The sequence below is a fragment of the Biomphalaria glabrata genome, chromosome 14 (assembly GCF_947242115.1).
Source record: "Biomphalaria glabrata chromosome 14, xgBioGlab47.1, whole genome shotgun sequence".
Lineage (NCBI taxonomy): Eukaryota > Metazoa > Mollusca > Gastropoda > Planorbidae > Biomphalaria > Biomphalaria glabrata.
In genome coordinates this window covers 1,246,569-1,273,517 of record NC_074724.1, presented here as the reverse complement: position 1 = coordinate 1,273,517, position 26,949 = coordinate 1,246,569, and the positions used below count along the sequence as shown (strand labels likewise).

The following is a 26,949-nucleotide window of genomic DNA, read 5'->3' as shown; positions in this document are numbered from 1 at the left end:
AAGATAGGAAGGAATGGATAAAGACGGTCATCAGATCACAAGTGGTTCGCCAGTTGTTCAAAAGACTGCGCAATAGGTAAATGTGATAGGTCAGTGTCACTTTATTTACGTTGGGGCGTCCATTTTTTCTCTGACAAATTTTTAACAAAATTTAACATTTGTACGTTCATTAAATGGGACTCTGAATGTAGAATCTACCAGGAAACATGAACGGGTCTTTTTTGTGTGTGGAACATGATAATAAAGCAGTATATTTGATATGTAAAGAAAGTTTGGAACATGAAAATAAAGCTGTGTATTTGATTTGTAAAGAAAGTGTGAATGTTTTAAAAACAAACAATATAAAAACGGCATTACAAAAAAAATATGACGGCATTCTTGATTTGAGCCGCAAATAAAAGATTGTTAAACTACGCCTAGAGATTGGAGGATTGTTGGGAATATTCTCCTAAAAGAGACAAGAAAATGAGTCGGTGGTAAAGCTAGCTACAATGTTGATCAAATTATAAGTAGAGAAAAATAAAGCCTTTTTCTGACGCTTACAAGACGATTAGGTCTAAGTGACCCGCGACATTAATGTCGGAAATTAAAATGACCAGCAGGTCGAATTAAGTTGGACATCACTGTGATTAGTCATGATCATCTTATCTCTGCGTTCCTCGTGGAACATAGAGCCTCAAATGTGATAAGTAGACTTAAGTATTAATGCAATGAAGAGATAATACAGTACGAGCTTAAAGTACAAACTGATCAACAATAACTACTATCTTGCTCTGTCCTTCATATAACTTAAAAAAAGACAACTTTCCAAAAAAACTGAAATATTTCTTGACCTTATTTCTTTGAATTTATTTGTAATATTCTGTTCTGCTGGTAGACAACTTCTCAACAAGTTTTTTTTCTGACCTACTTTGTTGACTGGACTGAATCTGCAGTGAAGCGTGATCGGCAGAATTGTCATTGTGTCTTCCGTGTGTTCCAAACAGAGAGAAATGGAGAAAGACAGTCAACAGATCTAGTGTGGTGCCCCAAATCTAAAAATAAATCATTAAACAGTCTTAACTCGATCTAGAGATCTCAATCTATCAAGCCAGATAGTCCGTTGTTTATTAGTATTATTATTTCTAATGTAATGTACCAGTTACATCCATATTACTTCTCTTGTGTCTTCATTTTGATTATTTTGAGTATGTTAATTGCATTCTGTTATTATGTGTAATGACTGCCTTTGTAGCCATTATTCAATTATTCCAATAAACAAAGGTGAAGGCTCAAAACTTAATGAATATTGTCAAACTCAGGGGCGTAGCTAGGAATTTTCCATCGTTTGGGAGCCCGGGAGCTTGACTTCTTGAGAACACTGCATTTTGCGTAACATTTAATTTTAATGTCAAAAACACTTCTTAGGGGGCCCCCTTCAAGTGTGGGGCTGTGGGGATTTTTAAATTCTCCCCCTCCTCCCCCACTTTAGCTACACCACTGTTCAAACTGCATATTTTGTTTATAATCTTGCAATCTAACTGAACTGGGTGATGATGTTTTATTTTCATTTATATTATAAGTCGCTGTTGCCCAAGAGAGAAATTTCAAACTTGAGTCTTGGTGGATACGCGGACTTTAAGTCTTATTTAATATTTTTTGTCCACAAATGTTTTGTTTGTAAAATGTTTCAAATGTTTCGGATGTTCCTTCAGTGTGGAATTGAAGACGTGGGAAGCGTGGTCGAGAGGCCAAGTGCGCTTGAACTTGGCTTGGCTTGGCTACCTAGAAGGGGGCAGAGTTGCGTTTACTGAGCGCCTAAAGGAAAACAACTCCTAGATACCCCCTCCCCCACTGGTCCACAAATGAGATTGGACCAAAAGCGCCCTGAGCATGCATGCATATAAGCATGAAAGTAGCGCTATATAAAAGCTATAATAATAAAAAAAAAAGACAATCTACATCCTAGTCCAAACCTCGCGATATTGCAGCGGGCAGGCTTTGAACCCGGGGGCATCGAGTCAACTGTACGACAGTCCAGTGCGCATACCTCACAACCTGGCAGCCTTGTCTAATATGGAGATGACAATCAACTGATGGTTTCCGTGTTGTTATGAGTGTGTGTGTGTGTGTGTGTGTTAGGATCTTTCTCTCTAGTTCTGCAGTCAGAGTCCACCCAACTCTAGTGACTTTTACTGGGGGGTTAGGTAAAGGCGGTTGGTCGTTGTGCAGGCCACATGACTTTCTCGTAAATCGTTTGTCAAAGAAACAGATGACCTAAACATCATCTGCCCTATAGACCGCATGGTCTGAAAGAGTAACTTTACTTTTTCTTTTAGTAGTATGGCTGGTTAACTAAGTTATTATAGCGCCATGCTATAGCGCGTGGGTTCCTCGTACTGTCTACTTCTTTTTCATTTATTTTTTTTATTCTACGAAAAAAAAACAAAATTAAAAATGCGTGACATCATTTATTAAAATTTGAGAGAAATTTTATTATTTTGTAAATAAAAACAATAATTATTAACAGTTACTGTACAGTGTGTCATCTAGACATCAATATCAGCTTCATAAAGTAAAAAGTGATGTGAAACAGAGTTATTCTAAAATTGAGATATTTTAATTTCCATTGTTAGATAAGGGGAGTAGACTTTCTCTGCTATGTTGATCTTCAAACAATGGAGATTAGTTAAACACGGTAAACCGACAGGGTAAATAATCCACGAATTAACCATTTCTATGGATTGATCCTAGTAGCCTCCCTTTTCATCTACCACCTTTTGGAAAAAATAATAAAGGAATCCAAAAAATAAAATACATATATGTATTTCTCTCTCTTTTCTTTATCTCTCTGTCTATTTTCTTTCTCTATTTCTCTCTGTCTCATTATCTCTCTTTTTACTGTCGTTCTCTCTCTCCGTTGACATTGTGTTTATGTGTATGTGTATGTTATTATTCCACTTAGTATGAAAGCTCATATAGTGTTGTGTGAGGCTTACTATAAGCTATCCGGACAAGACCAACGTCAAATCTGACGGCTCAGGACCGGACACAACAGAATGCGACAACACATGTACCGGAAGCTCAAAATTGGAACCAGTGAAATCTGCCCATGTGGAGTATCACCAGAAGATGCCGACCACGTCCTCCAAAACTGCTCTCTTTACCAAGAGGCCCGTATAAGACATTGGCCCCAAAACACCTCAATAGAAAGAAAACTATATGGAGAGCTCCCTGATTTGGAAACCACTGCGCAGTTTATCTCATTTATTGCTCCAACATACCAATGAGAACGAACAAGAAGAAGAAGTTGTGTGTAGCCTGTATTATGTGAGAGTGTGTAATTAAAGAGTCTGATGTATCCAGCGTCTAGTGTTGGCGTCGCTTATTGAGTTCAGTGTTCCTTAGTGCTATATTAAGCTTATAAGTTTATTATTTAAGCTGACACTCTCTCGTTCCCTCCCTCTCTCTCTCTTTCTTTACCCTTTCTCTCTCTCTCTCTCTCTTTTCCACATTATTTCTTTCTCTCTTTCTCTCTCCTCGTCTGTTATGCTTTGGTGCTGGTATCCTACTTGGGTTTTTACAATCAGAATTTTATTTCAAGAAAAAGATTGCATTCCTACCAGAACAAATAATCCATTTCATTGAACAATGTCTACATTTTATTTGCTTTGCCACAAAGCGCAAGTGCTATTAAGGCAGTCTATTCAAATAAAACGTAAATATACATATGATCAAGATTAAAATAAGAGAGGATGAATAATGACATGGCATGACAGATGAGCTACACAAAAGAGATATGATTAGAGAGGATGAATAATGATAAAATTGGGACTTTAGTAAATGCAGATATGGTAAATAAAGTATTTAACATTCCAGTAAACACTAGATGAGACACACATATTAAGCTATACAGAAGAGAACAAGTTAAAAAACATTACAAAACAGTAAACACTCTCCTATTTCTCTCACAGTCAAAACTAAAACTGTCGTCTTTCTATCCCATAGATGTGTTTATACATAAAGAAACAAATAAAAACAGCTTTATGTACATATTTTGTTCTAATTTTCAAAACAGTACAGACTCCTGTGGACTTAATGGTATGAAATCAGAGTGAAACAAGATTTTTATGCCACATCAATGTAAAAGAAAAACAGTAAAAAAAAAATACCCACAAATTCTAAAACTAGGTCAATATAAAGACTTTATTTAACGCATAAATGCCAAAGCAATCTTTAATTCAAAATAAACAAATCTAGATTACGAAAGAATATGTGCCTAGGGTCACTTGGAAATATATATAATTTTTTTTTCTGATGTATCTGCTTCATTTTATTAAGTATAAAACATCATAACGAGTTCACTAAAAAGAAATAAATAAAATGACAATAAATTTTAAAAAGACACAAAACAATCATGAAGGAATGGCTGACTGGTCGTGTGGTATTCTCTCCCAGGTATAGATCCTGCTGGCTACCAGTCCGTACATTCCTTGGGGAATTTTATGCTATGATGTTATGATCTTTAATTTTGAAGAAACATCCGAAAATGTAAACAAGATACCTCTACTGCCCTTCCCACCTAAACCCTTTGAGTGGGGGGCGGTCCATTTTATGGAGAAATCATAGTTTCTGAACAAAATTAGTTGAATTAATATATACATTTTATACTATGTCGCTCCCTTTCTGGTATTTTGGCCGATTTGGTGAGGTAAAAGGGGGGGGGAGCGATTGCATGTACTGCCCTCCCCACACAAGATATACTTTGAAAAACTTTATATACTTTGAAAGACACAATATACTTTTGAAAGACACTATATACTTTGAAACACACTATATACTTTTGAAAAACACTATATACGTTTCAAGAACACTATACACTTTGAAAGACACTATATACTTTTGAAATAGACAATATACTTTTAAAAGACATTATATACTTTTAAAAGACACTATATATTTTTGAAATATACTATATACTTTTGAAAGACACTATACACTTTTGAAAGACTCTATACACTTTTGAAAGAAACTATAACCTTTTAAAGAACACTATGTACTTTTGATAATTACTATATACTTTTGAAAGACACTATATACTTTTGAAAGACACAATATACTTTATAAAGACAGTAATAATGGCAATATCTTAAATTTCGAAGATTAAGGATAAATGCAACTTTTTGCAACCTGCATATTTTCCCGCATGTCGTACCAATACTACATAATTTTGATAGAAACAGCATATTGTGTAAGTCCAACTTACCAAACACGATCAACTTACAAATATCATTATTTACATCAACTTCATTTAAGTCTCGAACTTTCCAGTAACCTGAAGATCAAAAACCCAATGTACAGAGTCAGAGTACACATAACGCTGAGTTGGCGTACACTTCATTGTTGCATTGGTTAGCTTAGAGAACGCTGTACAATTCACAGGTTCTAGGTGACAGCGCCACCTCTGATTCGTTCAATAAGATCATAACTTTGGCGCTTGACGTTTTGTCTGGAGACCAGACGACATTTAACTGGACGTTAAACGTTAGCCTACGTGAGCTTTGACAAAGTCAATTCCCCCTTTAGACCTTGGGGCAGATGATGTTGAGGTCAACGGTTTACAAACAGGGTGTAATGTGTCCAGCACAATGACCAACCGCCTTTATTTTCCTCAACTTAAGTCAGGTACCCATTAGTGCTGGGTGGACTCTTGGGCGCCCTAAAGATAACGAAATTTTGAATCCCAGTCTTCACAGAGATTCGAACACAGGACACCAGGTTCTGAAACCAATCAACCAACGCGCCCCACATTTGGGTCATTTGCTAAAAATTTCTCTTTTCATGCGTAATCAGAAGATTGGAAAAATACAAATATTTTGTATGAAACGCTGACTAATCGTTGTACTGGAGTATGTATATAGACTGACAATAGAGAAAACGTACATACTGAAAGGTGGTGATAGAAATGAGTTGGCAGCTATTTGAAATCTTTAACATAGTGTGTTTAACATTTGTATATTTCTATACTGATATTGAAAGCCTGTAGATATTTGTTAACAAAACATAAGTTTATGTAAAAGACAAATTTAACCCTGAATATGTAACGAATTAATATATACATAAATACGCCATCTTGTTAGTATGAATTATCTGCAACAAATCTGCAGATGTGCCTAAGTATTTATAAATAAAAAAATGCACATTAATGAACAGTTATTTTTTATAGTTTCATCAGTATTTGGATTCCATGACAGTTTCTCATTTAATATAACACTTAGGTATTTTGCATTTTTAGTCTGTGTTACTGGTTTGCCATAAATAAGATAAGTGGAATTAATTTGTTTTAGTTTAGTTCTTCAAGTATGATTATCTTCTACGTTTATTTATGCCATCGTTTCACAATGACACATCAAACCAAAGCACTACAGTCGAGACGTTTCTATATAGAAGGCCTGAACAGTGACGTTCAACGTCAAAACCTGTGGACAGCTTAGACCAATAGCTCTTTGCCACGTCAACGAAGTATTGGTCTAGACTGGTTTTAACGTTGCAGTGTTAAGGCCTTGACAACGAACGGTCTCGCTACAGTCTGCTATCTATTGGGCAGATTTGGTGAAATTCTCTGGCAAGGCAAACAAGTGTGTCATGTGACCAGCCTTTTATTTGTGATGTGTAGACTAAAAATTACGAAATTTATGTCTTAACCGATATTGGAACCCATGCCCCTTCTGAGTCACTACGCCACTAATGAAGCACTAGTTTTGTCTGAATCCTGATTCTTGGTTTGATACGTGATTGTTTGATTATAGAGTGGAATATTGATAGACTATAGACCACAATAAGGCAAGAACATTACTCGACTGTAAGGCTTTCATTGTTTGTAAAATGTTTTACATGTTTCGGACACTTCTTCAGAGTTGAAGATAATTTACAGCCTAGTCCAAACTGACCAGAGGGTGTAGGGGGGATGGCAGGGTTAGAACCCGGCGCCATTAAGAAGTCCGAATGATGGCCTAGTGCGCATAGCGCACGACCAGACATCTACCTAAAGAGTAATTCACATTGTAAATAGAAACATGAATTTATTTTCCGACGTAAAATGCATAAAAGTGCTAGCTGAAGAAATATGCCCTGAAAAAAAAAAGCTATTGAAGTTGCCAACTTTCTGCCTAACCCTTTACTAACTCAACTTTCTGAATTGTAATTGATCCGCTTTGTATTATTTGATTACAAAATGTGGAGACTTCAAAGTATGTCTTTGTCGTCGCTTTTCAAGTACAATTGTGTAGGAGAGTGTTATTGGATCTCCTTTAACTCAGTGTTTATTAATACACTTCATGTGAAAGGATTGGATGGTCGAGATATCACATGAAAATAAAAGCTGTAGTTGTTGTTTGTCAGTGGAATAGTGAATTTTGATGCTGTGACAGAAATATTGTTGGCTGTCAGGTTGTACTCAATGCCCATACCTATAAAAACAAAGATATTTCTTCAAATGAGACTTACACATGCAAATCTATATTTATACATACTGGGGTTCACCGATAGTACTGTTTGATATTCGGCCGGAACCAGAACTACTATCCGGGGCACCCTTTATATATTGTTACGAATCTCACTATCCAGGCTCTCTGCAAACTGCACCATACACCACCAACTTAAAGAACTTGACAAGTCAGGGCTCCAAAATAACGTAAAGGTTTAATGTCCGTAAATAACAGCCAAACACTGTACAATTGGCAGCACGTAGAACAGTACAATTAGTTCTGCGATAACAAATATCTCTCCGATAACACCGTTCCGCCGTATCAAGTCTTGCACTAGCCTCTCCGTCTCGTTCCGGGCTTGCACTGGGTTCAACAGTTCGGGACTGACTTCACACACTTGGGCTCGTTGTGTCGGACTCGATCACAGACCAAGATCAAGACGCCGTTCGTCTCAACTGTACTTGACAGTACTCCGCACTGAACCGTCGTAATGCTCCGTACAGAACCACACCGTTGAACTGTGCTGTAGTCGACCGTGTTCTGAACTCCTGTCGTGAACCCGCTTTCTGAACCGTCTTGACTGCGACACCTCCGCTCTTTATATAGGGTCCCTACTGGCCTTCTCGAACCGGACAGAACGCCGCTCGACGTTTCTAGGTGGTCAGATGACTACAACTCTCGTGACGCCCCTGAGCTCTGTTCACGTCGGCGATTCTTCCCGAACTCTCTTGTTGACACTTGTCTCGGCCGATCGTCGTAACTCGTCACGGTTGACCGCTCGTCTAGCGCTGGCCTGGGGCGATTTGCGTCGGCTGACTACACACACACCACTACCCCCATCTGTGCCACCACCAGGTTTATAACACTGCCCCCTCCTTAGATCTGTCCGTCCCGGACAGAATCAACATCATGGCATTGGCTGTGAAGTTTCATCGCTGTAGGTGGGGGTCGATCGGTGGCAGTTGGCTTGCCTCTTGAGCTTGACGGAGTCATCCATGTTGCAGTCAGCAATGGTCGCTTCCTTCTTCTTCGCCAGTTTGCTTTGACCTGGTTGCCCCGCCATCGTGCTTTCATCGCCATCCACGTGGAACTTAGAAAACGTTTTCTTCTCCTCCAGTTAGCCTTCATCTGGTTGTATCGACCTTGTGATCGCATGGTCATCCATATTGCACTCAGCAAAAGTCGCCTTCTTCTTCTTCTCCGCCAGTTGGTCTTCATGTGGTTGCAGTGATATCGAGGTTGCATCGTCATCCATCTTGCATTCAACAAAAGTAGCCTTCTTCTTCTTCTCCGCCAGTTGGTCTTCATGTGGCTGCAGTGATATCGTGGTCGCGTCGCTCTCTTGTCGTTCGGTATTGAGGGCAGCCGTTTGGCACATGGAGAGGTATAGGATGTAAGGGCTGGGGATACCAAGATCGTTGGCAAAAGAGGTGGCTTGATAGGGCTTTGCGAAGAAGGACTGGGATGGGCTTCAAATCCACAGGACATGGAATTGTGGGACAGGTCATCATCTTCAGCCTTGTCTGGAGGGCATGCTTGTGGGGCAGGCTGGTAACACTCCTCGTGCAAAGGTCCCTCGTCTTCGGCTTCAGGCTCCATTCGGCTTTCTTCACCACCATCAGGACCTCTCTCTCTTGTCTCAGTATCGGGCCAATCGTTTGTTGGTTTCAGACCCTGTCGATGACTTTCGTCAACGTCAGACTGCCTTGGATTCTCTTTACCACCTTCAGGACTTTCCTCTCCAGTCTTGGCAGCTGGACCAACGGCTGTTGGGTACGGACCTGGCTGGTATCTCTTAGCTTGCAAATGTCCCTCAACAGCTTCGTCAGATTTCATTGGGTTCTTATGGTCACCATCAGGGCTTCTCTCGCTGGTCTTAGAATCTGGGCAAGCGTCAGTAGGGTCCCACCTTCGTACGCCACTTGCAACTTGCAAATGTTCCTCAGCAAAATGCTTGGGCGCGGAGCAAACATTCACTTGATATGCCTTGCTGTTTGAGGTGCTCATATCAGGTACAGCTGCATCACAAGCTTCGTTCGAACTATGGGCAGCTTCCATTGTCTCTTCATCTGTCTCTTTCGGCTCCACAGGTCTGTACTCCCTGTTTTCAGATTGACAGGCAGCACCACATTCATCAGCATTGCCGTTGTCACTGCATATTTCTTCAAAGCTTTGGGTGGCTAGTAGTTCATTGTTTAACGATGGCGCAGCTCCTTTATCTTTCACGGTTTCGTACAGGGTTTCTTCCACCACGTCCATCGTTTTCACCACGGGGCTCGTCACTTCCTTCACTGAGGTATACATCTTTTCAAGCTTGGTACAGATCTCTTCGTTGGACTTCTTCCATGTCGTATTCATAGCCCGCAACTCTTCCTTCCAGTCATCTAGCTGTTGGTGCAAGAACTCTCTTAAATTTGGTGCGACTTCAAACAGATACGTGTCTGGATCTTCCTCTTCTTCAACTATACATTCTCGGAGGCGTGCTTGTAAGGTTTCTTTATTTCCGCTCGTTTTCAGATCTCGATCACGGAGTTCTTCCTTCAGTTCTCTAAATTCAAGTTCGTACAGCAGTTTCAGACGAGCCATAGTAGATCCGATCCAATCCGATTCCGATCCGATCCCACTTCTGACACCAGTTGTTACGAATCTCACTATCCAGGCTCTCTGCAAACTGCACCATACACCACCAACTTAAAGAACTTGACAAGTCAGGGCTCCAAAATAACGTAAAGGTTTAATGTCCGTAAATAACAGCCAAACACTGTACAATTGGCAGCACGTAGAACAGTACAATTAGTTCTGCGATAACAAATATCTCTCCGATAACACCGTTCCGCCGTATCAAGTCTTGCACTAGCCTCTCCGTCTCGTTCCGGGCTTGCACTGGGTTCAACAGTTCGGGACTGACTTCACACACTTGGGCTCGTTGTGTCGGACTCGATCACAGACCAAGATCAAGACGCCGTTCGTCTCAACTGTACTTGACAGTACTCCGCACTGAACCGTCGTAATGCTCCGTACAGAACCACACCGTTGAACTGTGCTGTAGTCGACCGTGTTCTGAACTCCTGTCGTGAACCCGCTTTCTGAACCGTCTTGACTGCGACACCTCCGCTCTTTATATAGGGTCCCTACTGGCCTTCTCGAACCGGACAGAACGCCGCTCGACGTTTCTAGGTGGTCAGATGACTACAACTCTCGTGACGCCCCTGAGCTCTGTTCACGTCGGCGATTCTTCCCGAACTCTCTTGTTGACACTTGTCTCGGCCGATCGTCGTAACTCGTCACGGTTGACCTCTCGTCTAGCGCTGGCCTGGGGCGATTTGCGTCGGCTGACTACACACACACCACTACCCCCATCTGTGCCACCACCAGGTTTATAACAATATACTAGCATTACAAGCTGGCTGTGTCAATTGATTTACTTCCGCGCTTTACATTGGTTATTGAGGCCGGAACATTCCCTCCTCTTATTAACTTCCAAGAATCAGGTCACATTTTAACCATCTTCCTAACCTAATTTAACTCTGAAGGAAATATCCGAAATACGTAAAACATTTTACAACAAATTTATATAGCACGGGATCGCATTTTTAGTTACTTGTACGTAATATACTTGACATAGTTATTGTGACATTATTATGAGGAAGGTGGGAGATATAATGTTACAGTGGAAACACAAACTCAAACTCGGTCCTTGAAGTGGCTTCAATATTTTCAGCAAGAATATTAGAAACTATAACTATGTCAGAAACTTCAGACTATTCACAACAATAAGCTTACCATTTTACTGTTGTATTGTTATCTGACGAACGACCTGATATCAGATAACACGTTTATTTTGTCATTTTAATATTGTTATTCCCATGTATTCAATGATAGATAGCTTTGTAGATAAAGCTCAATTTGAACCTGGCCTAATTGTCGTCGACGTAGGTTTATCAGACACTTAGCAAATTTGCTATTTGTATATAAGGATCGCACTTATAATGTAAGTATTGATACATTTACATAGTTTCTATAGCGTTTTAAATTACATTCAACATATACGCAAACTAAATAGATTTTTTTCTATTTTAAAACAAAAGTAAACATTTTATTAAAAAAAAAGCTTAGATGGCAGAAAATTGTTAATTTAGTAATAATTTTTAAAAACATTTTTTTATGTAAACATGTTTTACAAACGCCTAACACAAAAAATACAAACGTAATTGTCTCCCATGTTTTTTTTTTTTTTTTTACTATTTATAAAGAATATTTATACCTTTGTGTAGTTTCATGCAAAATGCTTGTATATTTTATTTTAACAATAAAGTTTTCGCTTTCAGAAATAAAAAAAGTAGCAGTTGTATCTGAACTTTGAAAGGTCTGAAATACCGTATATCGCACTTTCACTACACATTTTACTATTTGAGATCACACAAAACTAATAGGAGTTATTCTGTTTTAGGGGACGTTTGTGTCACTTGTGTCAGCTTTTAAAAAAATTCGATATAGATTGTTGGGAAGTAGAACGTTATCAAGAAGGTCGTTGTAAAAAAAAAGGTAAGAAAGTAAATATTTTGTAAATAAGTTTTCTAGAGAACGATCGTGATGTAATAGTATGTATTTAATTATGTATGCCCCAAATAAACATCAAAACCGTTTGACCAATCCTAATAAAACTTGGCATAAAATTTCCTTAGATCTTCGCGGAGACCTGAGCGTAGGTGTAATATCCCACCCACAACCGTATCTATTGATCGTCTTTCTCAATTCGTCTCGTTTGCCTTGGTAGAATTTATTCCAATAACAGTCCAGTCCATTCTTTTGTGTGGTCTTAACAGTCTCAGTCTTCTTCTTCTTTCCATTCCTGATACTGTTCCATGAAGGAAAATCTTTGCAAGCTTGAGGACCTTGTCATTTGGCCATATAGTTTAAGTTTTCGTTAATTTCATTTGTCAGTAGTTAACAAATCATTGTGAGGCAGAGGCGTAACTAGGATCAGTGCCCCATTAACTTTCTCTAAACATTTAGCTCTAAACACTATCCTTAGTTTGTTATTTTTGTTAAACCAATACTGTGAGCTGATTACCTACTGTCATTGATTGTTACACAAATTTAAAATGAGTATCGATACTATTACAAAATCCCATTGTTTATTGGTATAACAATAACAATAACAAGTTTTAATCTTATAGATATTTCATTGATTATGTTAACAAGCTGTAATGTCTACAAATAAAAGATTTGAGATATAAATAATTAGTATTTATTATTAACAAAGAAAAAAATAAGTTTGCATACAAATTGTGTTATTTCTTAACTAAAATAAGTTCATCCTCCTCAAACGAGTCGGCCTAGTGCGGGGGGGGGGGGCTATCGCTAATAGCCCTCCACCCCCTAGGTCCGCCAGTATATCCGACACACAAACATTCGCAAGACATACACGTCAAGCACAGATACACACTTCCAATATACAAACACACATCAAACAAACATACACATGTCAGAAAAAACATTCATAGTTCAGACACAGACACATAACAGAAACAAATGCATATAACAGACACACACACACACATATATCTTATAACATCTTATATATATATTTAAAATTACTACTCTAGGTGTACCTAGACATGTTTGGCTTTATGACATAAGTCTTTTTTTTTTTTGGATGAGTCTGCTTTACCAAAATATATTTTTTCCAACTTGGGTGTCACACGAGTGTCATCTGGACAGCTCCCTGAATGACGCCACTGTCTTGGGATCAAATGTATGTATTAATCACATCTTTAAATTTTAGTGGTCTACGAAAGGGGAAGAGATGCTATTAGTATTTTGTTTTCTGTCTGTCCGTGCGTCCGTCAGTTCCGTTTAGATATCAGAAACTAGTAGAGAAAATGGAAATACGACATCATGGTATTTTAGATCTTTCAAAGTTTTGATGTAAAGGTTACTTTTTTCTTTTCCAAAAGTGATCAATTTAATTTTTAAATTTATCTATGCAAGCATATCATGTTCTTAGTTAAGGTGATTGAAATTTTTACAAGTATTTTGTTGTTGTTTTTTTCTGAAAAAATCATAAGACATATTCTGTGGCATCTTACGCATCGAGCGACGAATTTTTCCCTTTGCAACTTCTGTTGTGATCCCTGTGTGTTTATGCCGTCTTCTATCAGGACACTTTCTTTATGCTTGTCTTCATGTGGATCTATCCAAATGTTGGTGTCGACTGGAAGACAGAGCCTGCTTATTGAATGGGAGAGTAATAGGGTTGTACATAATCTTTAAGCGCAATATTACATTCTATGGGCTATGACTTCCCAAGATTTGATAGCTAAGTTTTGAGTTCCCGTTTTATTACATTCACCAATACTAAGACCAAAAAAGCTACAGACAGAGACAAAACATGGGCCTCAGGTCTGAAAGAAAAGCGTACAATACGAAAGATATCTAGCTCCTCTATCAATAAAGCGAAAGTCACCTTAACCTGCAATATTTGTTGACGGGAATGTCTCTTCAAAGTAGGGCTCCACAGTAACATGAAAAAGTGTTCGAGATGAACCATAGTCGTTCTACGACTGTAAAAGACCAACAGTAGAACATTGGACGCTTTTGGTTTTTAATTACGTTTTTTTTTAGGTTTGTTTAATTTTTTTTTTCTTTTTAGGCCCCGTTCTAAACTTTCTGAGAGTCAGGCTCTTGTCAGCGTCACACTGTCTGCACTGTTGTAAGTCCGGCCTAGAAGGAAAATAAGTATGTACACAATGCTACCACAGATCCAATTCATCTTTATTACTCAATATCTTGTACAAGGTACGTGTTTAATGTTGAATTAAATGTGAAAGTATTGATAAAGAACTGATAAGCCTAATAGTGAGAGTATAAAATAAAATTTAAATGCAACTTTTTCTTTATCTCTCAAACAGTTGTATTCAGTCAACGCATTGAACTCTTTCCCTACGATGAAACAAACTGTAACGTCAGTCTTGTGGAAGAGAATGATATAATTCTAATGTATGGCAAAGTGGATTTCAATGGAAACATTCCAGCATCATCACTTGTCTACTTTGAAATCAAAAGAAAAACTGAAACAAGTTTTCAATTTGTACGAGCTCAGGACACATTTAATATTTGTTTTGTTTGTATTTTTCAATAATTCGCTATTCTTCTCTAGCAATGACTTTAATGTTGTTTTTAAATCTTGTACACAGTTTATCAATAGCCTTTTATCTTTCTGAAGCAAAGTGTACATTTTGAGCTGCCCACGAAAGAAAAAAAAAGTCTCAGTTATTTTTGTGTGGTCTGTGTGTCCGTCCAAACAGTGGACACCAGGTGGGAGGAGGCTTCAGACATTGCTCATGACAGATATTTATGGAGACACCTTTTTTGCCCAATGAGCCGAACGGCGCGGGAGCACCTAAGTCTAAAGTGTGTCCGTCCATCCAATTTAAAGCGCAGATAAAAAAAAATAATATTTTAGAAAGTACTAAATTTAGTACGAGTGTAACGGCTTTAAAAAAAATAACTATGCAAGCTGTTTTTTTTTTATAAAACTACACCATTTTTACACTTATTTACTGTTAATAGTATAAAAATAAAAAGAAACAGAGTGCAACGAATAGTACATTTGACTTTGGTATTTCATTTCAGAAATGTGCTTTTTATTACAATATCTCTGGTCAATAAACCTAATCTGAGTCTCCAGGCACAAAAATAGACCAACAGATTCTATGGATCTAAGAATTATAAAATATAGCCGACCGACGGCGTAGCATACGCCGCTATTTTGCAGGGTCGACCATAGGCCATAGCAACCTATGCGACCGCAGAGGGCCCTGCACGTTTATAGGACCCGCGCTATTTTTAGGTGTATAAATTATGAAATTAAACCATTTTATAATTTATAACGGATTTCCCGCGGCCTCCTGCCGATTTAACAGGAGATCCTGGAAACCTTCTGAAATTGCAGATTATATGAAAAAGTCCTGGAAATATTCGGAAATTTTTAAAATCTTTTGATAACTCATAAAAATCTCCTAAAATATATACACGAAAATTGCGATTTTGGGGTTTCATTCAATATAGAATACGCAACTTTTACGCGCGTTAAAAAAAAGAACAGAAAACGGTATTATGCAATAACCGCATTTGTAAAATCTAAAGAAAGAAGCTTCTCGCGTTTCAAACTAATGAAGATCAATTCTCGTAGTTAGATTGAAAAATTTGGTAATTTTTGCTATTGAGCGTGATCTATGTAGGGAATAGAGGTACTGTATGACTTCGCTATATGTAAGGCTCGTAAAGTAATTATGTTCGAAGTAAAGGATGAATAATATGCAAAGACGAATATATTTTCTAATACAAACTCTTAATTTTTACTTATTATCCGTATCCCTACCCAAACTTGGCCCCGAGAACTACGTTTCGCATAATGCTCTACAATGGTTAAGTCAGGTTCTGCTATTCAGTGACGGATTTACTACTTGCTCCTCGCCCCTCTTTTTTTTCGCTTCTTAAATTACCTAGGATAACTCCCTCCGTCCGAGTTGCAAAAATAAAAGAGTGATGTTTCCATGGTGTCCAAATTCTTGAGCGTGCTTTGTCGCCGTGATAGTTACTAGAGTAGATTACCCCCTCCCCCTTTTTTTTTCTTAACGTGAGGTAGAAATAAATTTAAAAAAAAAATGATTATTCTTGGTTACAACGGTCCGGCCCTGCTATTTTGTGATAGAAGTAAGAGAGTGATCTTTCCTTTACTTCTTCTCGTTTTAACTGTTGAGAGATACGCCGCTTTTTAGCATGGCCTGTCTTAGACCAGTGCAACCTATGCGACCGCAGTGGGCCCCCACTTTCAAAGGACCCGCTCTAATTCAAGGTTTATATATTTTTAATTAAACCATTTTATAACTTAAAACAGATTTCCCGCGCTCTTTTATAGATTTACCAGTGACTCCTAAAATTCTCCCCAAATCGCAAAATATATGAAAAAGTCATTCAAATATACGGAAAAATATACAAAAAATTATCATTTTCGGGTGTCATTAAATTCTTAAAGATAGATTGAAACATTTGGTAATTCTTGCTATTGAGTGTGATCTATGTAGGAAACAAAATTATTATGATATACTGTATGACTTTGCTACACACAAGGCTCGTAAAGTAAGTCTGTACGTAGCAAAGAATGAATAAAATACGTAGTCAAATTTATTTTCTAATACAAACTCTTAAATTTCACTTATCATCCACTCCCCTACCCAAACTTGGTTCCGCGAAATTCGTTTCGCATAGGGTCCCACAATGGTTAACTCCGGCCCATATAGCAGATTTTTTAGATTTGTTCTTAGTCCAAACCTCCCGCAAGACAAAGGGGGATGAGAGCGGACAGGGTTTGATACACTTAAACGATAGTCAAGCGCGCAGCCAGTCATCCGTAGTGTGAATCTACTCTTGTTTTCTCGTGGACAGAAATACTTATTTCTACTCGACAAACTCTTGAGGGAAGAAGAGAATTATATATATTTAGATGGTACCTTTCAACTTTTAAACAAATGGAAACGTCGTTTTGTTTACTTAAGACCTTGAATGAGAGATTGTCAAACTTACAAAATCCCTAAGTAGATAATCAGTCGGTAAGATAAGTTTGTACAGGATCACATTTATCTTCATAATTCATAACAACGAATTCATTATATAAATATGCATTTATCAAGTAATCATAACATTAATTAATCCCTATCCTGTGTAATCATATCGTCTGTCGGCCTAGCAACAAAACAATATTATGCAACACTTTTATATGTACAGAGGCGAAGTGGCTGAGCGATAAAGCGCTTGGCTTCCGAACCGGGGACCAAGGTTTGAATCCTGATGAAGACTGGAATTTTTATTTTTGGGATCTTCGGGCGCCCCTGAGTCCACCCATCTCTAATGGGTAGCTGACATTAGTTAGGAAAAGGAAAGGATGTTGGTCGTTGTGCTGGCCACATGACACCCTCGTTAACCGTAGGCCACAGAAACAGATGACCTTTACATCATCTGACCTATAAACCACAAGATCTGAAAGGGGAAACTTTACGTTTTTATTTTTTTTTTTATATGTACAAGTCTCCTTTTAATTTGTTTTATAACTTCCTTTCACGTTTATTTCAGTTTTCTGTTTTGAAAGTTCCAGAAGACTGTGATAAAGTCTTTACCTACTGCAACTGTTTCAAAACTGATGACCCTAAAGTGTTTAAATTGACTCTAAATATAACTGCGTTTACTGTAAACAGCGAGGCAGATGTAAAGACGGAATTGGTTTACAGGGAGACAACTTTTTTTAGCGAAATAAGACATTTGCCAATAGTTTATGGTGAGAAGAAATTAGTATAGTAAGACTTTAAAAAAATTTAGTCCGGATTTTTCGAATAGGATTAGTTGCTTTTTCATTGGATTTTTAAATAACTTATTAGTAAACACAATCATTATAGATACAACAATTTGTAAACGTGAATAAAGAAATTAACTAGTATGGATTAATTATCTTTGTTGATCCTCTTTACGATAAGTCGGCTATAATCTTCATTTTGAACAAGTTTTATTTAATAATTATATTTAAATAAATTAGTTCTAAAAGTTTCATTTTTCTATAATTTAAAACATTCCATACTAGCACAAAAAGCAACACTTCGTATCAAAGACTAGATAATACAAGTCTAATACTTTATTTGTTAGTATTTTGCTTTGTAATTACAGTTTTGTATCACCTCATTCTGTATTTCTGGGCTCATAATTTTACTTTTTTTTTTTTTTTTTTGATTTTGTAAATCTAGTCATTGTCAATGAAAATATATGAAACAATAACAATAAAAAAAAATACAATTAGTTAATCAATTAAAAGTATTTGTTTTGTTTTAATTTATAGGAAAACAATAAAATATCATGAAACATGAAAAAAAATAATTAAAAAGCTTTAAATAAGGTGTCATTTTACAAATTTTACAAAACTCTGAAGCATTTTTTTATAATTTATTTTGCAGGTTCTAAAACAGATCTGGTTGTAGCGTATGTCAATGATCAAGTTGTTCACTTTCAGCAGACTAATATCTCAATCAATGATACACAAGTGACAATAGTGTCTGTGTGTCGTGAACATTTCTCTCATGATTGTAAACAACAGCTGTTAGACTTGGAGACTGGAACGCTAGTAAAATCTGGGAAAGAAATAATTGTCTACAATACAAACATTAAAGGCAGATCAAACTTTAAACTGAAATACTTTGTCTGTAATATTGAAAGAAACATTTCATTTTCTATTACTACAAGTAAGTCATTTCATTAGAACAGAAAAAAATGCAAATAAAAAAAAATCTAGAATTGAATGCATCAATGAAATCGCAGAATCTTCGTCAAATGTACTTTGACTTTGGATGAGAAGAGATCGCACTCTTAGTAATGGATTTTAATTTTTTGACAACGTAGGGAATGTAAAGTTAAAAAAAAAATAAAAAAAATAGTATTTTGTTAAGTCTATTTTAAGACTAAGACTAAGACTGCTTTATTGATCCTTACGGAAATTTGTTGTGATTTCAATGACTCTTTTCTCATATAAAGACAACACAACAGAAAAATACACATAAAGACAACAGACAACATAAAGAGTTTATTCAGCGACTACACACAGGTATCTTGATGCATTTCATGTTCCCTGATTAATGAGTGGCGGTGATAGAGTCTGACCGAGTGAGGTACGAACGAGTTTTTGTACCGCTCCGTTCTTGTTTTGATTGACAGCAGTCGCCCACTTCGCGACGACCTGGCGTAGTTCTGATGGAGCGGGTGGCCGTTGAATTCCATGATTTTTTTCGATTTTTCTTAGACACTTTTGTTCAAAAAGTTCCTTTAAATATGGTAATGGTGTGAGTGTAATTTAATTTTTGATGCTTTTTTAATGATGTTTTCTAGACGTCGCAACAGTTTAGATGAGGCGTTGCCTTGCCAACAAGTTATACCGTATGTTAGCAAATTCTGTATAGTTGCGCGGTAAAAAGTCTCATGGATCTTCTTGTTTAGTTTAAAGCTATTGAGTTTGTATAGAAAAAAGAGTCGCTGGGCTGTTTTCTTTGTCAGAGTTCCAAGGTGGTCTTCCCATGAAAGCTTGTTGTTGATGATAACGCCTAGATATTTATATGCGTTTACTTGTTCTATAGATGTAGTGTTTATTTGCAGTTCACGTATAGTTTGCTTTTTCTTTCTATAATCTATTATAAGTTCTTTAGTTTTTGAGACATTCAGTTCTAGAAAGTTGTCGGTGCACCAGTTTGTAAACTCTACTATCGAGCTTCGATACTGAGTTTAGTCTCCTGAAATAAGACCGACTATGGCAGTATCATCAGCGTATTTAATGAGTTTAACTGAGTCATAGATGCTTCTTAATTCAGTAGTGTAAAGAGTGTACAGTACAGGAGAAACTACACAACCTTGTGGAGCACCCGTACATAGTACTCGAGTTGACGATTTGGTGTTGTTGACTTTACTGGGGCCGTTGGGTTAAAAAGTTTAGAACTCATGCTTGTACGTAAGGGCTTACATTTAAGTTACTCAAGTTTTTTTATCATTAGATGTGGCTGTTTGGTATTGAAAGCCGAGGAGAAAGCATATGTTTTAAGTATATCGAGATGCTAATAAAGCTGGTCCAAAAGTAATAGAATGGCATCCTCAGTTCCTCTAGCTGCTTTGTATGCAAAATGGTGAGGGTCTAGGCTGTTATTGACTTTTGCTACAAGTTGTTTAAGCAGATATTTTTCAAAACATTTCTTAACAATAGGAGTTAGTGCTACTGATCGGAAATCATTTAAGCAATCTATTTTTGGTTTCTTCGGCACTAGTATGATCTCTGAAGTTTTCAAGATGTTTGGAATTACGCACGTTTGCAATGATAATAAATATCACATATATAAAGGTAGCAATAAGGACAAGATTTTAAATGAAATCAAATGATGAATAAATTTATTTTAAAAAAAAAGAAATGCACTGACCAGTGCGGAAACCATTGACCCACTAATAATAATACTCGGTAACAATGCAGTGCCATGCAAACATCAAGATTAAAATGATATATGTGGCCAGTGGCGTAGCTAGCTATGTGCGAGTAGTTCGGGCCGCACGGGGCATCAAGTGGTAAGGGAAAACGTTTCTTAATCAAATCAACGCACTGTACATAAATAAACAAAGACAAACTACTGAATTTGAAATGGTTACAAGAAGTTAATTCACTTTGCTACTTTTGTTCTTTCTTAAATAAAACGCAAGCTGTTAACCAGGTTGAATCAAGTTTACTAGATTTGTTTACATCTCGGAATTCAACGCATTTTTACACGCTCACTTTCTTCTGGGGCACATATTGTTACTCAAATGTTCTGAAAGCTGGTTTCATCTCGATCTAGAGCTTATAAATAAATGCCTAAAAAACATAATGTGGGTACAGCGAACAAGTTAAAGAAGAATGACAAAAAAAAAATATACGTCATTCCTAGGGGTTTGTGTAATTTCTATCCAATTCTCTCTGGAGAAAACATGTGCTCCAAACTACCAAATACGTACATGTCTCCACAAATACAAAACAAATTTATTGCAATATTGGGTGATAATGGGACAAATAGTTTTACATTTTTTGACAGTTCACTTGACATCACAAAACTGGATAATTTTATCCAAAAGTCTTTGAACATCTGCAACAAGAACCTTCTTGAGATCTTGAGTTTTAATTTTTAAAAGACGTTGGCTAGAATCTGGCTAGATAATTCAGTTCTAAACTTGTCTTTATTTTCATATTTATGACAATTGTGGTCAGTGAGATTCTGTGCGAGCAAAGGTATTTCCGACTTAATGGCAATCAGCGCTAAAAAACTTTGCGACTTACTAATTTGGCAATTTATAACACAACTAAAGTTAATGAGTGCGTAATTATATTGTATAAATAGACATGAATGTATCTTAGAGCTTATTCCTTAAACAGCAGACACAATGCGAATAAATACATTGAATAAAGATACTTGGTAGCAGACAATACGTTTATTGAATAAATATAATTTAGTTAATCCAGCCCCAAAGTCAATACGTAAACTCAAATCTTAACATTACAAAATATAGCTACCACTCCATGTTCTGATCTTCACAAAATACAGATTGCGGCTAAAAACTACATATGCGTCTTTACTCTACAAGAACTAAGTAACAACTGAGTTTTTCACCTCGTAGTCAGTTTTAGGCCGAAACTTGTTCCGTGCAATTGGCACGAGATGATCAAGTGACTACAAAATCCCTTCATGTCACAGTGAGTCTCAAACCAGTCTATGGTACAATTATTAGGAAAAAAAAACAGCTAAGAAATTTGTAGTATATTGATTTTAATTTGTCTTTTTTTTCACATTAAAAATACTTTAACAATAAATACACATTATGTTGAAAAAAAAACTCATTTCGGTGCTTTATTTTGTTGTTTTTTTTTTTACGATTGAGCGAGGGTCACAAGAAGCAGCCGCACTGGTCATCTTATACACAAGCTACGCCACTGTCTCTGGCATTCACACATACCCCACCCAGCCCCGATCCCACATTGCTTACAGACTTGACGAGGATAGCCGTAAAGTGTATGTACAAGACTGTTGTGACACGGTTACTATACGGCATGTGTGGTCAACCGTGACACACAGTCAAGTGTTGTGTTCCTGGGAGTTAGGGGACTTGCAGAAGTTACGGGTGTGTTGTAAACAAGAAGAAGGAAAACCATTGAGTGGAGTTTCTTGTATATAAATGTTAGGGTACATACTTTAATATTAAATTCTTTACAATTAAAGTCTTAAGGAACTTGAATCCCTTTTATGAAATAACAAGACACTGTAAAATACATAAAATCAAAGTCAAAACTGCTCAGATAGCAATACATATCATTCAGTGTACTTATGTTTCACTGTGGATAACCGTAACGCCGTAAAAAAAACTTGTACCCCTATACCTTTCAGCCTCATCCTAGGCTTGAACATGTTTCAACACTTTGGACTGACATTAGTACCGACTAGTTCTGACCTGAATAACTTATATCAACAGACTCTACAAACAATTACCCCCATCCAAGTTACATCCTAGTTTTAATAATATTGTTGCATAAATTAAGAAAGTTATACATTATTTAAGTTACAACTTTTAAAAAAATGTATTTTAGATACAACAACAGACTATTTGCATTTGACAACAGGAACAAATCTAATATTGTTAACTGTCATGACATTCGTAATAATGTTTTGTCTTATCGTCCTTGTAAGGTAATATTCTTATTTATTTTTAACTTAATAGATTCGTTTGCTTTTTTTTTCTACGGGTAATATTAAAATATTAATGAAATAGTAAGTCGTTGAACTATTCACTGGTCTTTAGAGATTTTCAATAAAAGTATTTGGTGTATTCGGTGTACAAAGCAAGGAAATAGTGATGACTATGTGTTTAGGTAAACGTTTAGGTTTAAAGGATCTTGAAAATACCATTGTAAGAAAGAGTGTGCAATACTGAGATCCTCGCGAGGAAGAGAATGAGCTTGTTTTTTTTTCAGAGTTCCGAGAATTGTTCCATCCATCTGTGCATTTGTTTGCTATTATCTGTGATGTACTTATAGTTTTTGGGAAGGTCCGAGAGCTCACTGTTGCTGAATACTCTGACTGAACTTCATTCAGTATTCATTGGCACAGATCCATGCTGTCTTCTACTCTATGGCTTTAACTTCTTTCAGAGTTGAGTGGACTTTGCATTGTATGCAGGAATAACATCTTTTTTAATTTTGATGACAGGTTTAGTTTACCTAATTTTAGAAGTGTACCAAACGTCATTTTGTTTTTATTTTTCTTCCGTAGATTTTTAGGGAAGTCTTTTATATGATGTTCCCATTTTTCTATTGCTCTATTTCCAGTAGGTTGTTGTTTTTTTTTTGTTTTCGCGTTGAAAAACTTATGGAAGCTGGAGATTTAGATAGCACATTTAACTTACATCAGACGGAAGACTTCTATATTTTTTTTAAAAGTAAAGGTACATGCGTAACTAGACGAAGAAATAATATGTTTAAGATTGTATACTCTTCAAGTGAAATTGAAATTAAATTAAATTATTTTTAATCATACTTATTAAAATGTGTACGTTCCGACTAGAGTCTACCCAGAATGGCCTACTAGCCGGGAATTCATTCCCCAAAGATATCAACAGTCCAATCTCTAGAAAATTCGTTCAAGCAGTTTCCGAGAATTGCGTCCTTTTAATCAAACACTCATGATTGACAACGTTTTTAAAATGAGGTTAAAAGGAATGTTGACTAAACAATACCAAACCAGACTTTTTAGGCTTTAGATTTTTAAGACTATTTTCTATTGCTGTTTTGAAGTCTTAAAAATTTTTAGGAATGACGCGAAGACACTAAAAATCGTAAGTATCTTTACGCGGCTCATTAAAGTTATACAGGAACATAATTAAAAAGCAATTAAGATTAATAATAAGTATAAATAAACATATATGTTTGTGATATAATTTTTTTTTAATTTAATATATTAATTTTATTTTTATTTTACAGCTTGGTTTTTGCTTGTAAAAAGATAAGGACACAAGTAGGACACTTCTTAATTCTCAGTTTAAAAAATAATGTAGTGCTCCATTAAATGGATCTTCAACCTAGATGTAATCTATATTAGATTAGTAGATTTACGTTAGTAAAAGTTTAATATTTTTTCAATAAATTTGAAGGCAACTTTAAATTTACTAAGTTATTGCATAATCTGTATACTATGACTGACTATGAGATGTTCTTTTATTAGTACAGATAGATTTACAATAGTGGCTTACTAGTATAGATACACTTATAATAGCGACTAAAGGTAAACATATATGTACAATAAAGGCTTACTAAAAAAATATTTTTAAACATTTGGTTTAGCTGCGGTTTCGATCACTAAAATGGCTTAGGTGTTTAATTAAGGCTTAATTTTTAACAGTTTGAATTTTTGTATTTCATTGTCCAATATGAAAAGAAGAAATAGTGAATGTCGATGAGTGATAAGGTCCATAATTTATGAATAAAAAGATAGATGTAGATTAATGGTTTGCCAAAAATATTGTTTCACGACTCGTGTCAGTTTCTAAAAGGTAACATTTCCCATTTTTTTATTCACATTTATCACAGGAGGAAAAATCAAATTCTCTAAAAACATCTCTCTCTATTTATTTATATATGTATTTATTATTTAGATTTCTAGGACTGTTAAGTACTCTTCGAGGTAAAAATGTATAAACGCAAGGCATGCTTTTTGTTTTGTGCCTTAGGAAATGTTAATGTATTGAAGTCTTGGAAGTAGAAGAACAAATAAAGTCTCTGCTGTTTGGTACATTCTTTCGTCATTTGCACATTTACTTCCTTAACTTAATGTTAGTCAAATTCCGCCGACACATGTCCAGAAATAAACATAAAAAATACTCTCGTGTGAGAGACAACTGGATCTCAAACCTCGACAACAAGTGCGGACAACTCTTTAGGACATATCAAAACTTGTCAGAATAGTTGAAAAGAAAAGGGCAAAGGTCAGATCAAAACTGTAACAACAAATGTTCACAGCTAATGTTTGGAAATGTACGAGAACAAAAAAGGTGAAACATGAGTTACAACAAGGTCTACAAAGTACTCAGAGTTTTGTACGTCATTTCTTGAAGTGGAAGATAAAAAAGCCTATTGGGTAACAAAGGTAAAAAAAAGTTTCAATTATCTACCCTTGTATGTTTGGTAAAAAAAATCTTTGAACCGATTCTTATTTATTTTTAGAACTCGTCAAAGATGTTCTCCAAGATGTTCCGCAAGAAAAAAAATAAAACTGAAAAAGTAAGTCTGTATTTGTTTAAATTAACTACAAAATGTTTTCTTATTTAGACTTCTCTTTTTATAAATTTCAGCAAAAATCTGATACCCAAACAAAACAAAAAGAAGAAATGACGCCAACATAGCCTGTCCTTAGAAACAGCGCACCAATATAGTTTTAAAAAAATCAAAACACACACACCATGGGCGTAGCCAGGATTTTTTTTCTGGGAGGGTTTTGGGGGGGTGAATTTTTTTCTCCCCCCCCCCCGACCCCCCCCCCGGGAAAAAAATTATATGTACTTATGTGTGTGTGTGTGTGTACATAATCTTTATTACATTCTGACCCTTCATTCTTTCGGAAGACGTTTATTGTGCCCTTGAATAGGTTCTTCCATGAGTTAGTGAAAAAATTGTTGATTCCCCGACATTACTAGCAAAGGGGTCTGGGGGAGCGCTTGGAGCTCCCCCAGCGCGGGGCGAAGCCCCGCCGCCAAGCACTATTTCTGATATTGAAAACCAACAAAATGCATATTCTGAGGTATCTACAGTGCATTTTCCTGCTATTAAAAAGTTCTATTTCAAAAACCTAATGTGCTATTCTTACTGACTTAGACACTCCCTCGTCGTTCGGCGCATTTGCCATCAAGCTGTTTCCATAAAATTGTGGACTCCCCGCCATTACTAGCAAGGGGGTCTGGGGGAGCGCCAGGAGCTCCCCAGCGCGGGGCGAAGCCCCGCCGCCAAGCACTATTTCTGGTATTGAAAGCCAACAAAATGCATATTCTGAGGTATCTACAGTCCATTTTAATGCTATTAAAAAGTTTTATTTCAAAAACCTAATGTGCTATTCTTACTGACTTAGACCCTCCCACGCCGTTCGGAGCATTTGACGTCAAGCAGTTTCCATAAAAATCTGTCACTGGTAATGTCTGAAGCCTCTTCCCACCTACCATGAGGACCTCCATGAATGAGTGGCGTCAAGTTGTACTAGGATATCATTGCAACTCTTCTTATGCGTAATTCATTTTGTCGGAGAACATGTCCCGCAAACCTCATGCGTCGTTCTCTCACAATCTTACTAAGGGGTCGACTCCCAGTTCGGCATAGGATTTCCTTGATTTAGATACGACTTCTATAACTGACTCCTGAAATCTGTCTTAGCCATCTTTGTTGAGCTATATTTAGTGTTTTTCGATTTCGGTAGATGACTATTCACTGCAGTTTATTAATGAAGCCCTGCCACGGGTAAAAATGTGTAACCTCTCTTGAATACGCTCTTGGAATTAAGTGACTGTAGTTTGCTTTAGATTTTATATCGAAAAGAGAAGTTTTATCGTCAAAATCTTTTGGGGGTTTTCCACCTGAAAATGCTCTGTAGGGGGATCTTAGACTCAAAACCATCTGGAGGGGTTTTAAACTTTAAAAAAAAAGCCATCTGTAGAAGAAACTTAAAACCCCCGATTGGCTTGGCTACGCTCAAATAATTTTAGTGTGTAATTTGCTTTTTTTTATATTGAAGATGTATTTTTAGCACCAAACCCCTCTGAATGGGGGTTTAAACTCAAAACCCCTTTCGGCAACGCTCATAGCATTTTGAGTGCGTAATTTGCTTTTTTTCTTACACTGAAG

General features: G+C 36.6%; 2 protein-coding genes across 2 annotated transcripts in view; both read left to right on the top strand.

Annotated features, from left to right (window-relative positions):
• The window catches only part of LOC106070200 (uncharacterized), a 121,202-nt gene that overhangs the window by 75,432 nt on the left and 18,821 nt on the right, over positions 1-26,949 (top strand). The window lies entirely within an intron of this gene.
• On the top strand, positions 11,481-25,273 carry LOC106066630 (uncharacterized). The gene is made up of 7 exons (XM_056010414.1): positions 11,481-11,553; positions 11,917-12,011; positions 14,122-14,267; positions 14,381-14,559; positions 17,604-17,805; positions 18,473-18,757; positions 22,657-25,273. The coding sequence occupies exons 3-7, from the start codon at positions 14,210-14,212 to the stop codon at positions 22,758-22,760; spliced, it is 828 nt and encodes a 275-aa protein (XP_055866389.1). The 5' UTR covers positions 11,481-11,553; positions 11,917-12,011; positions 14,122-14,209; the 3' UTR covers positions 22,761-25,273.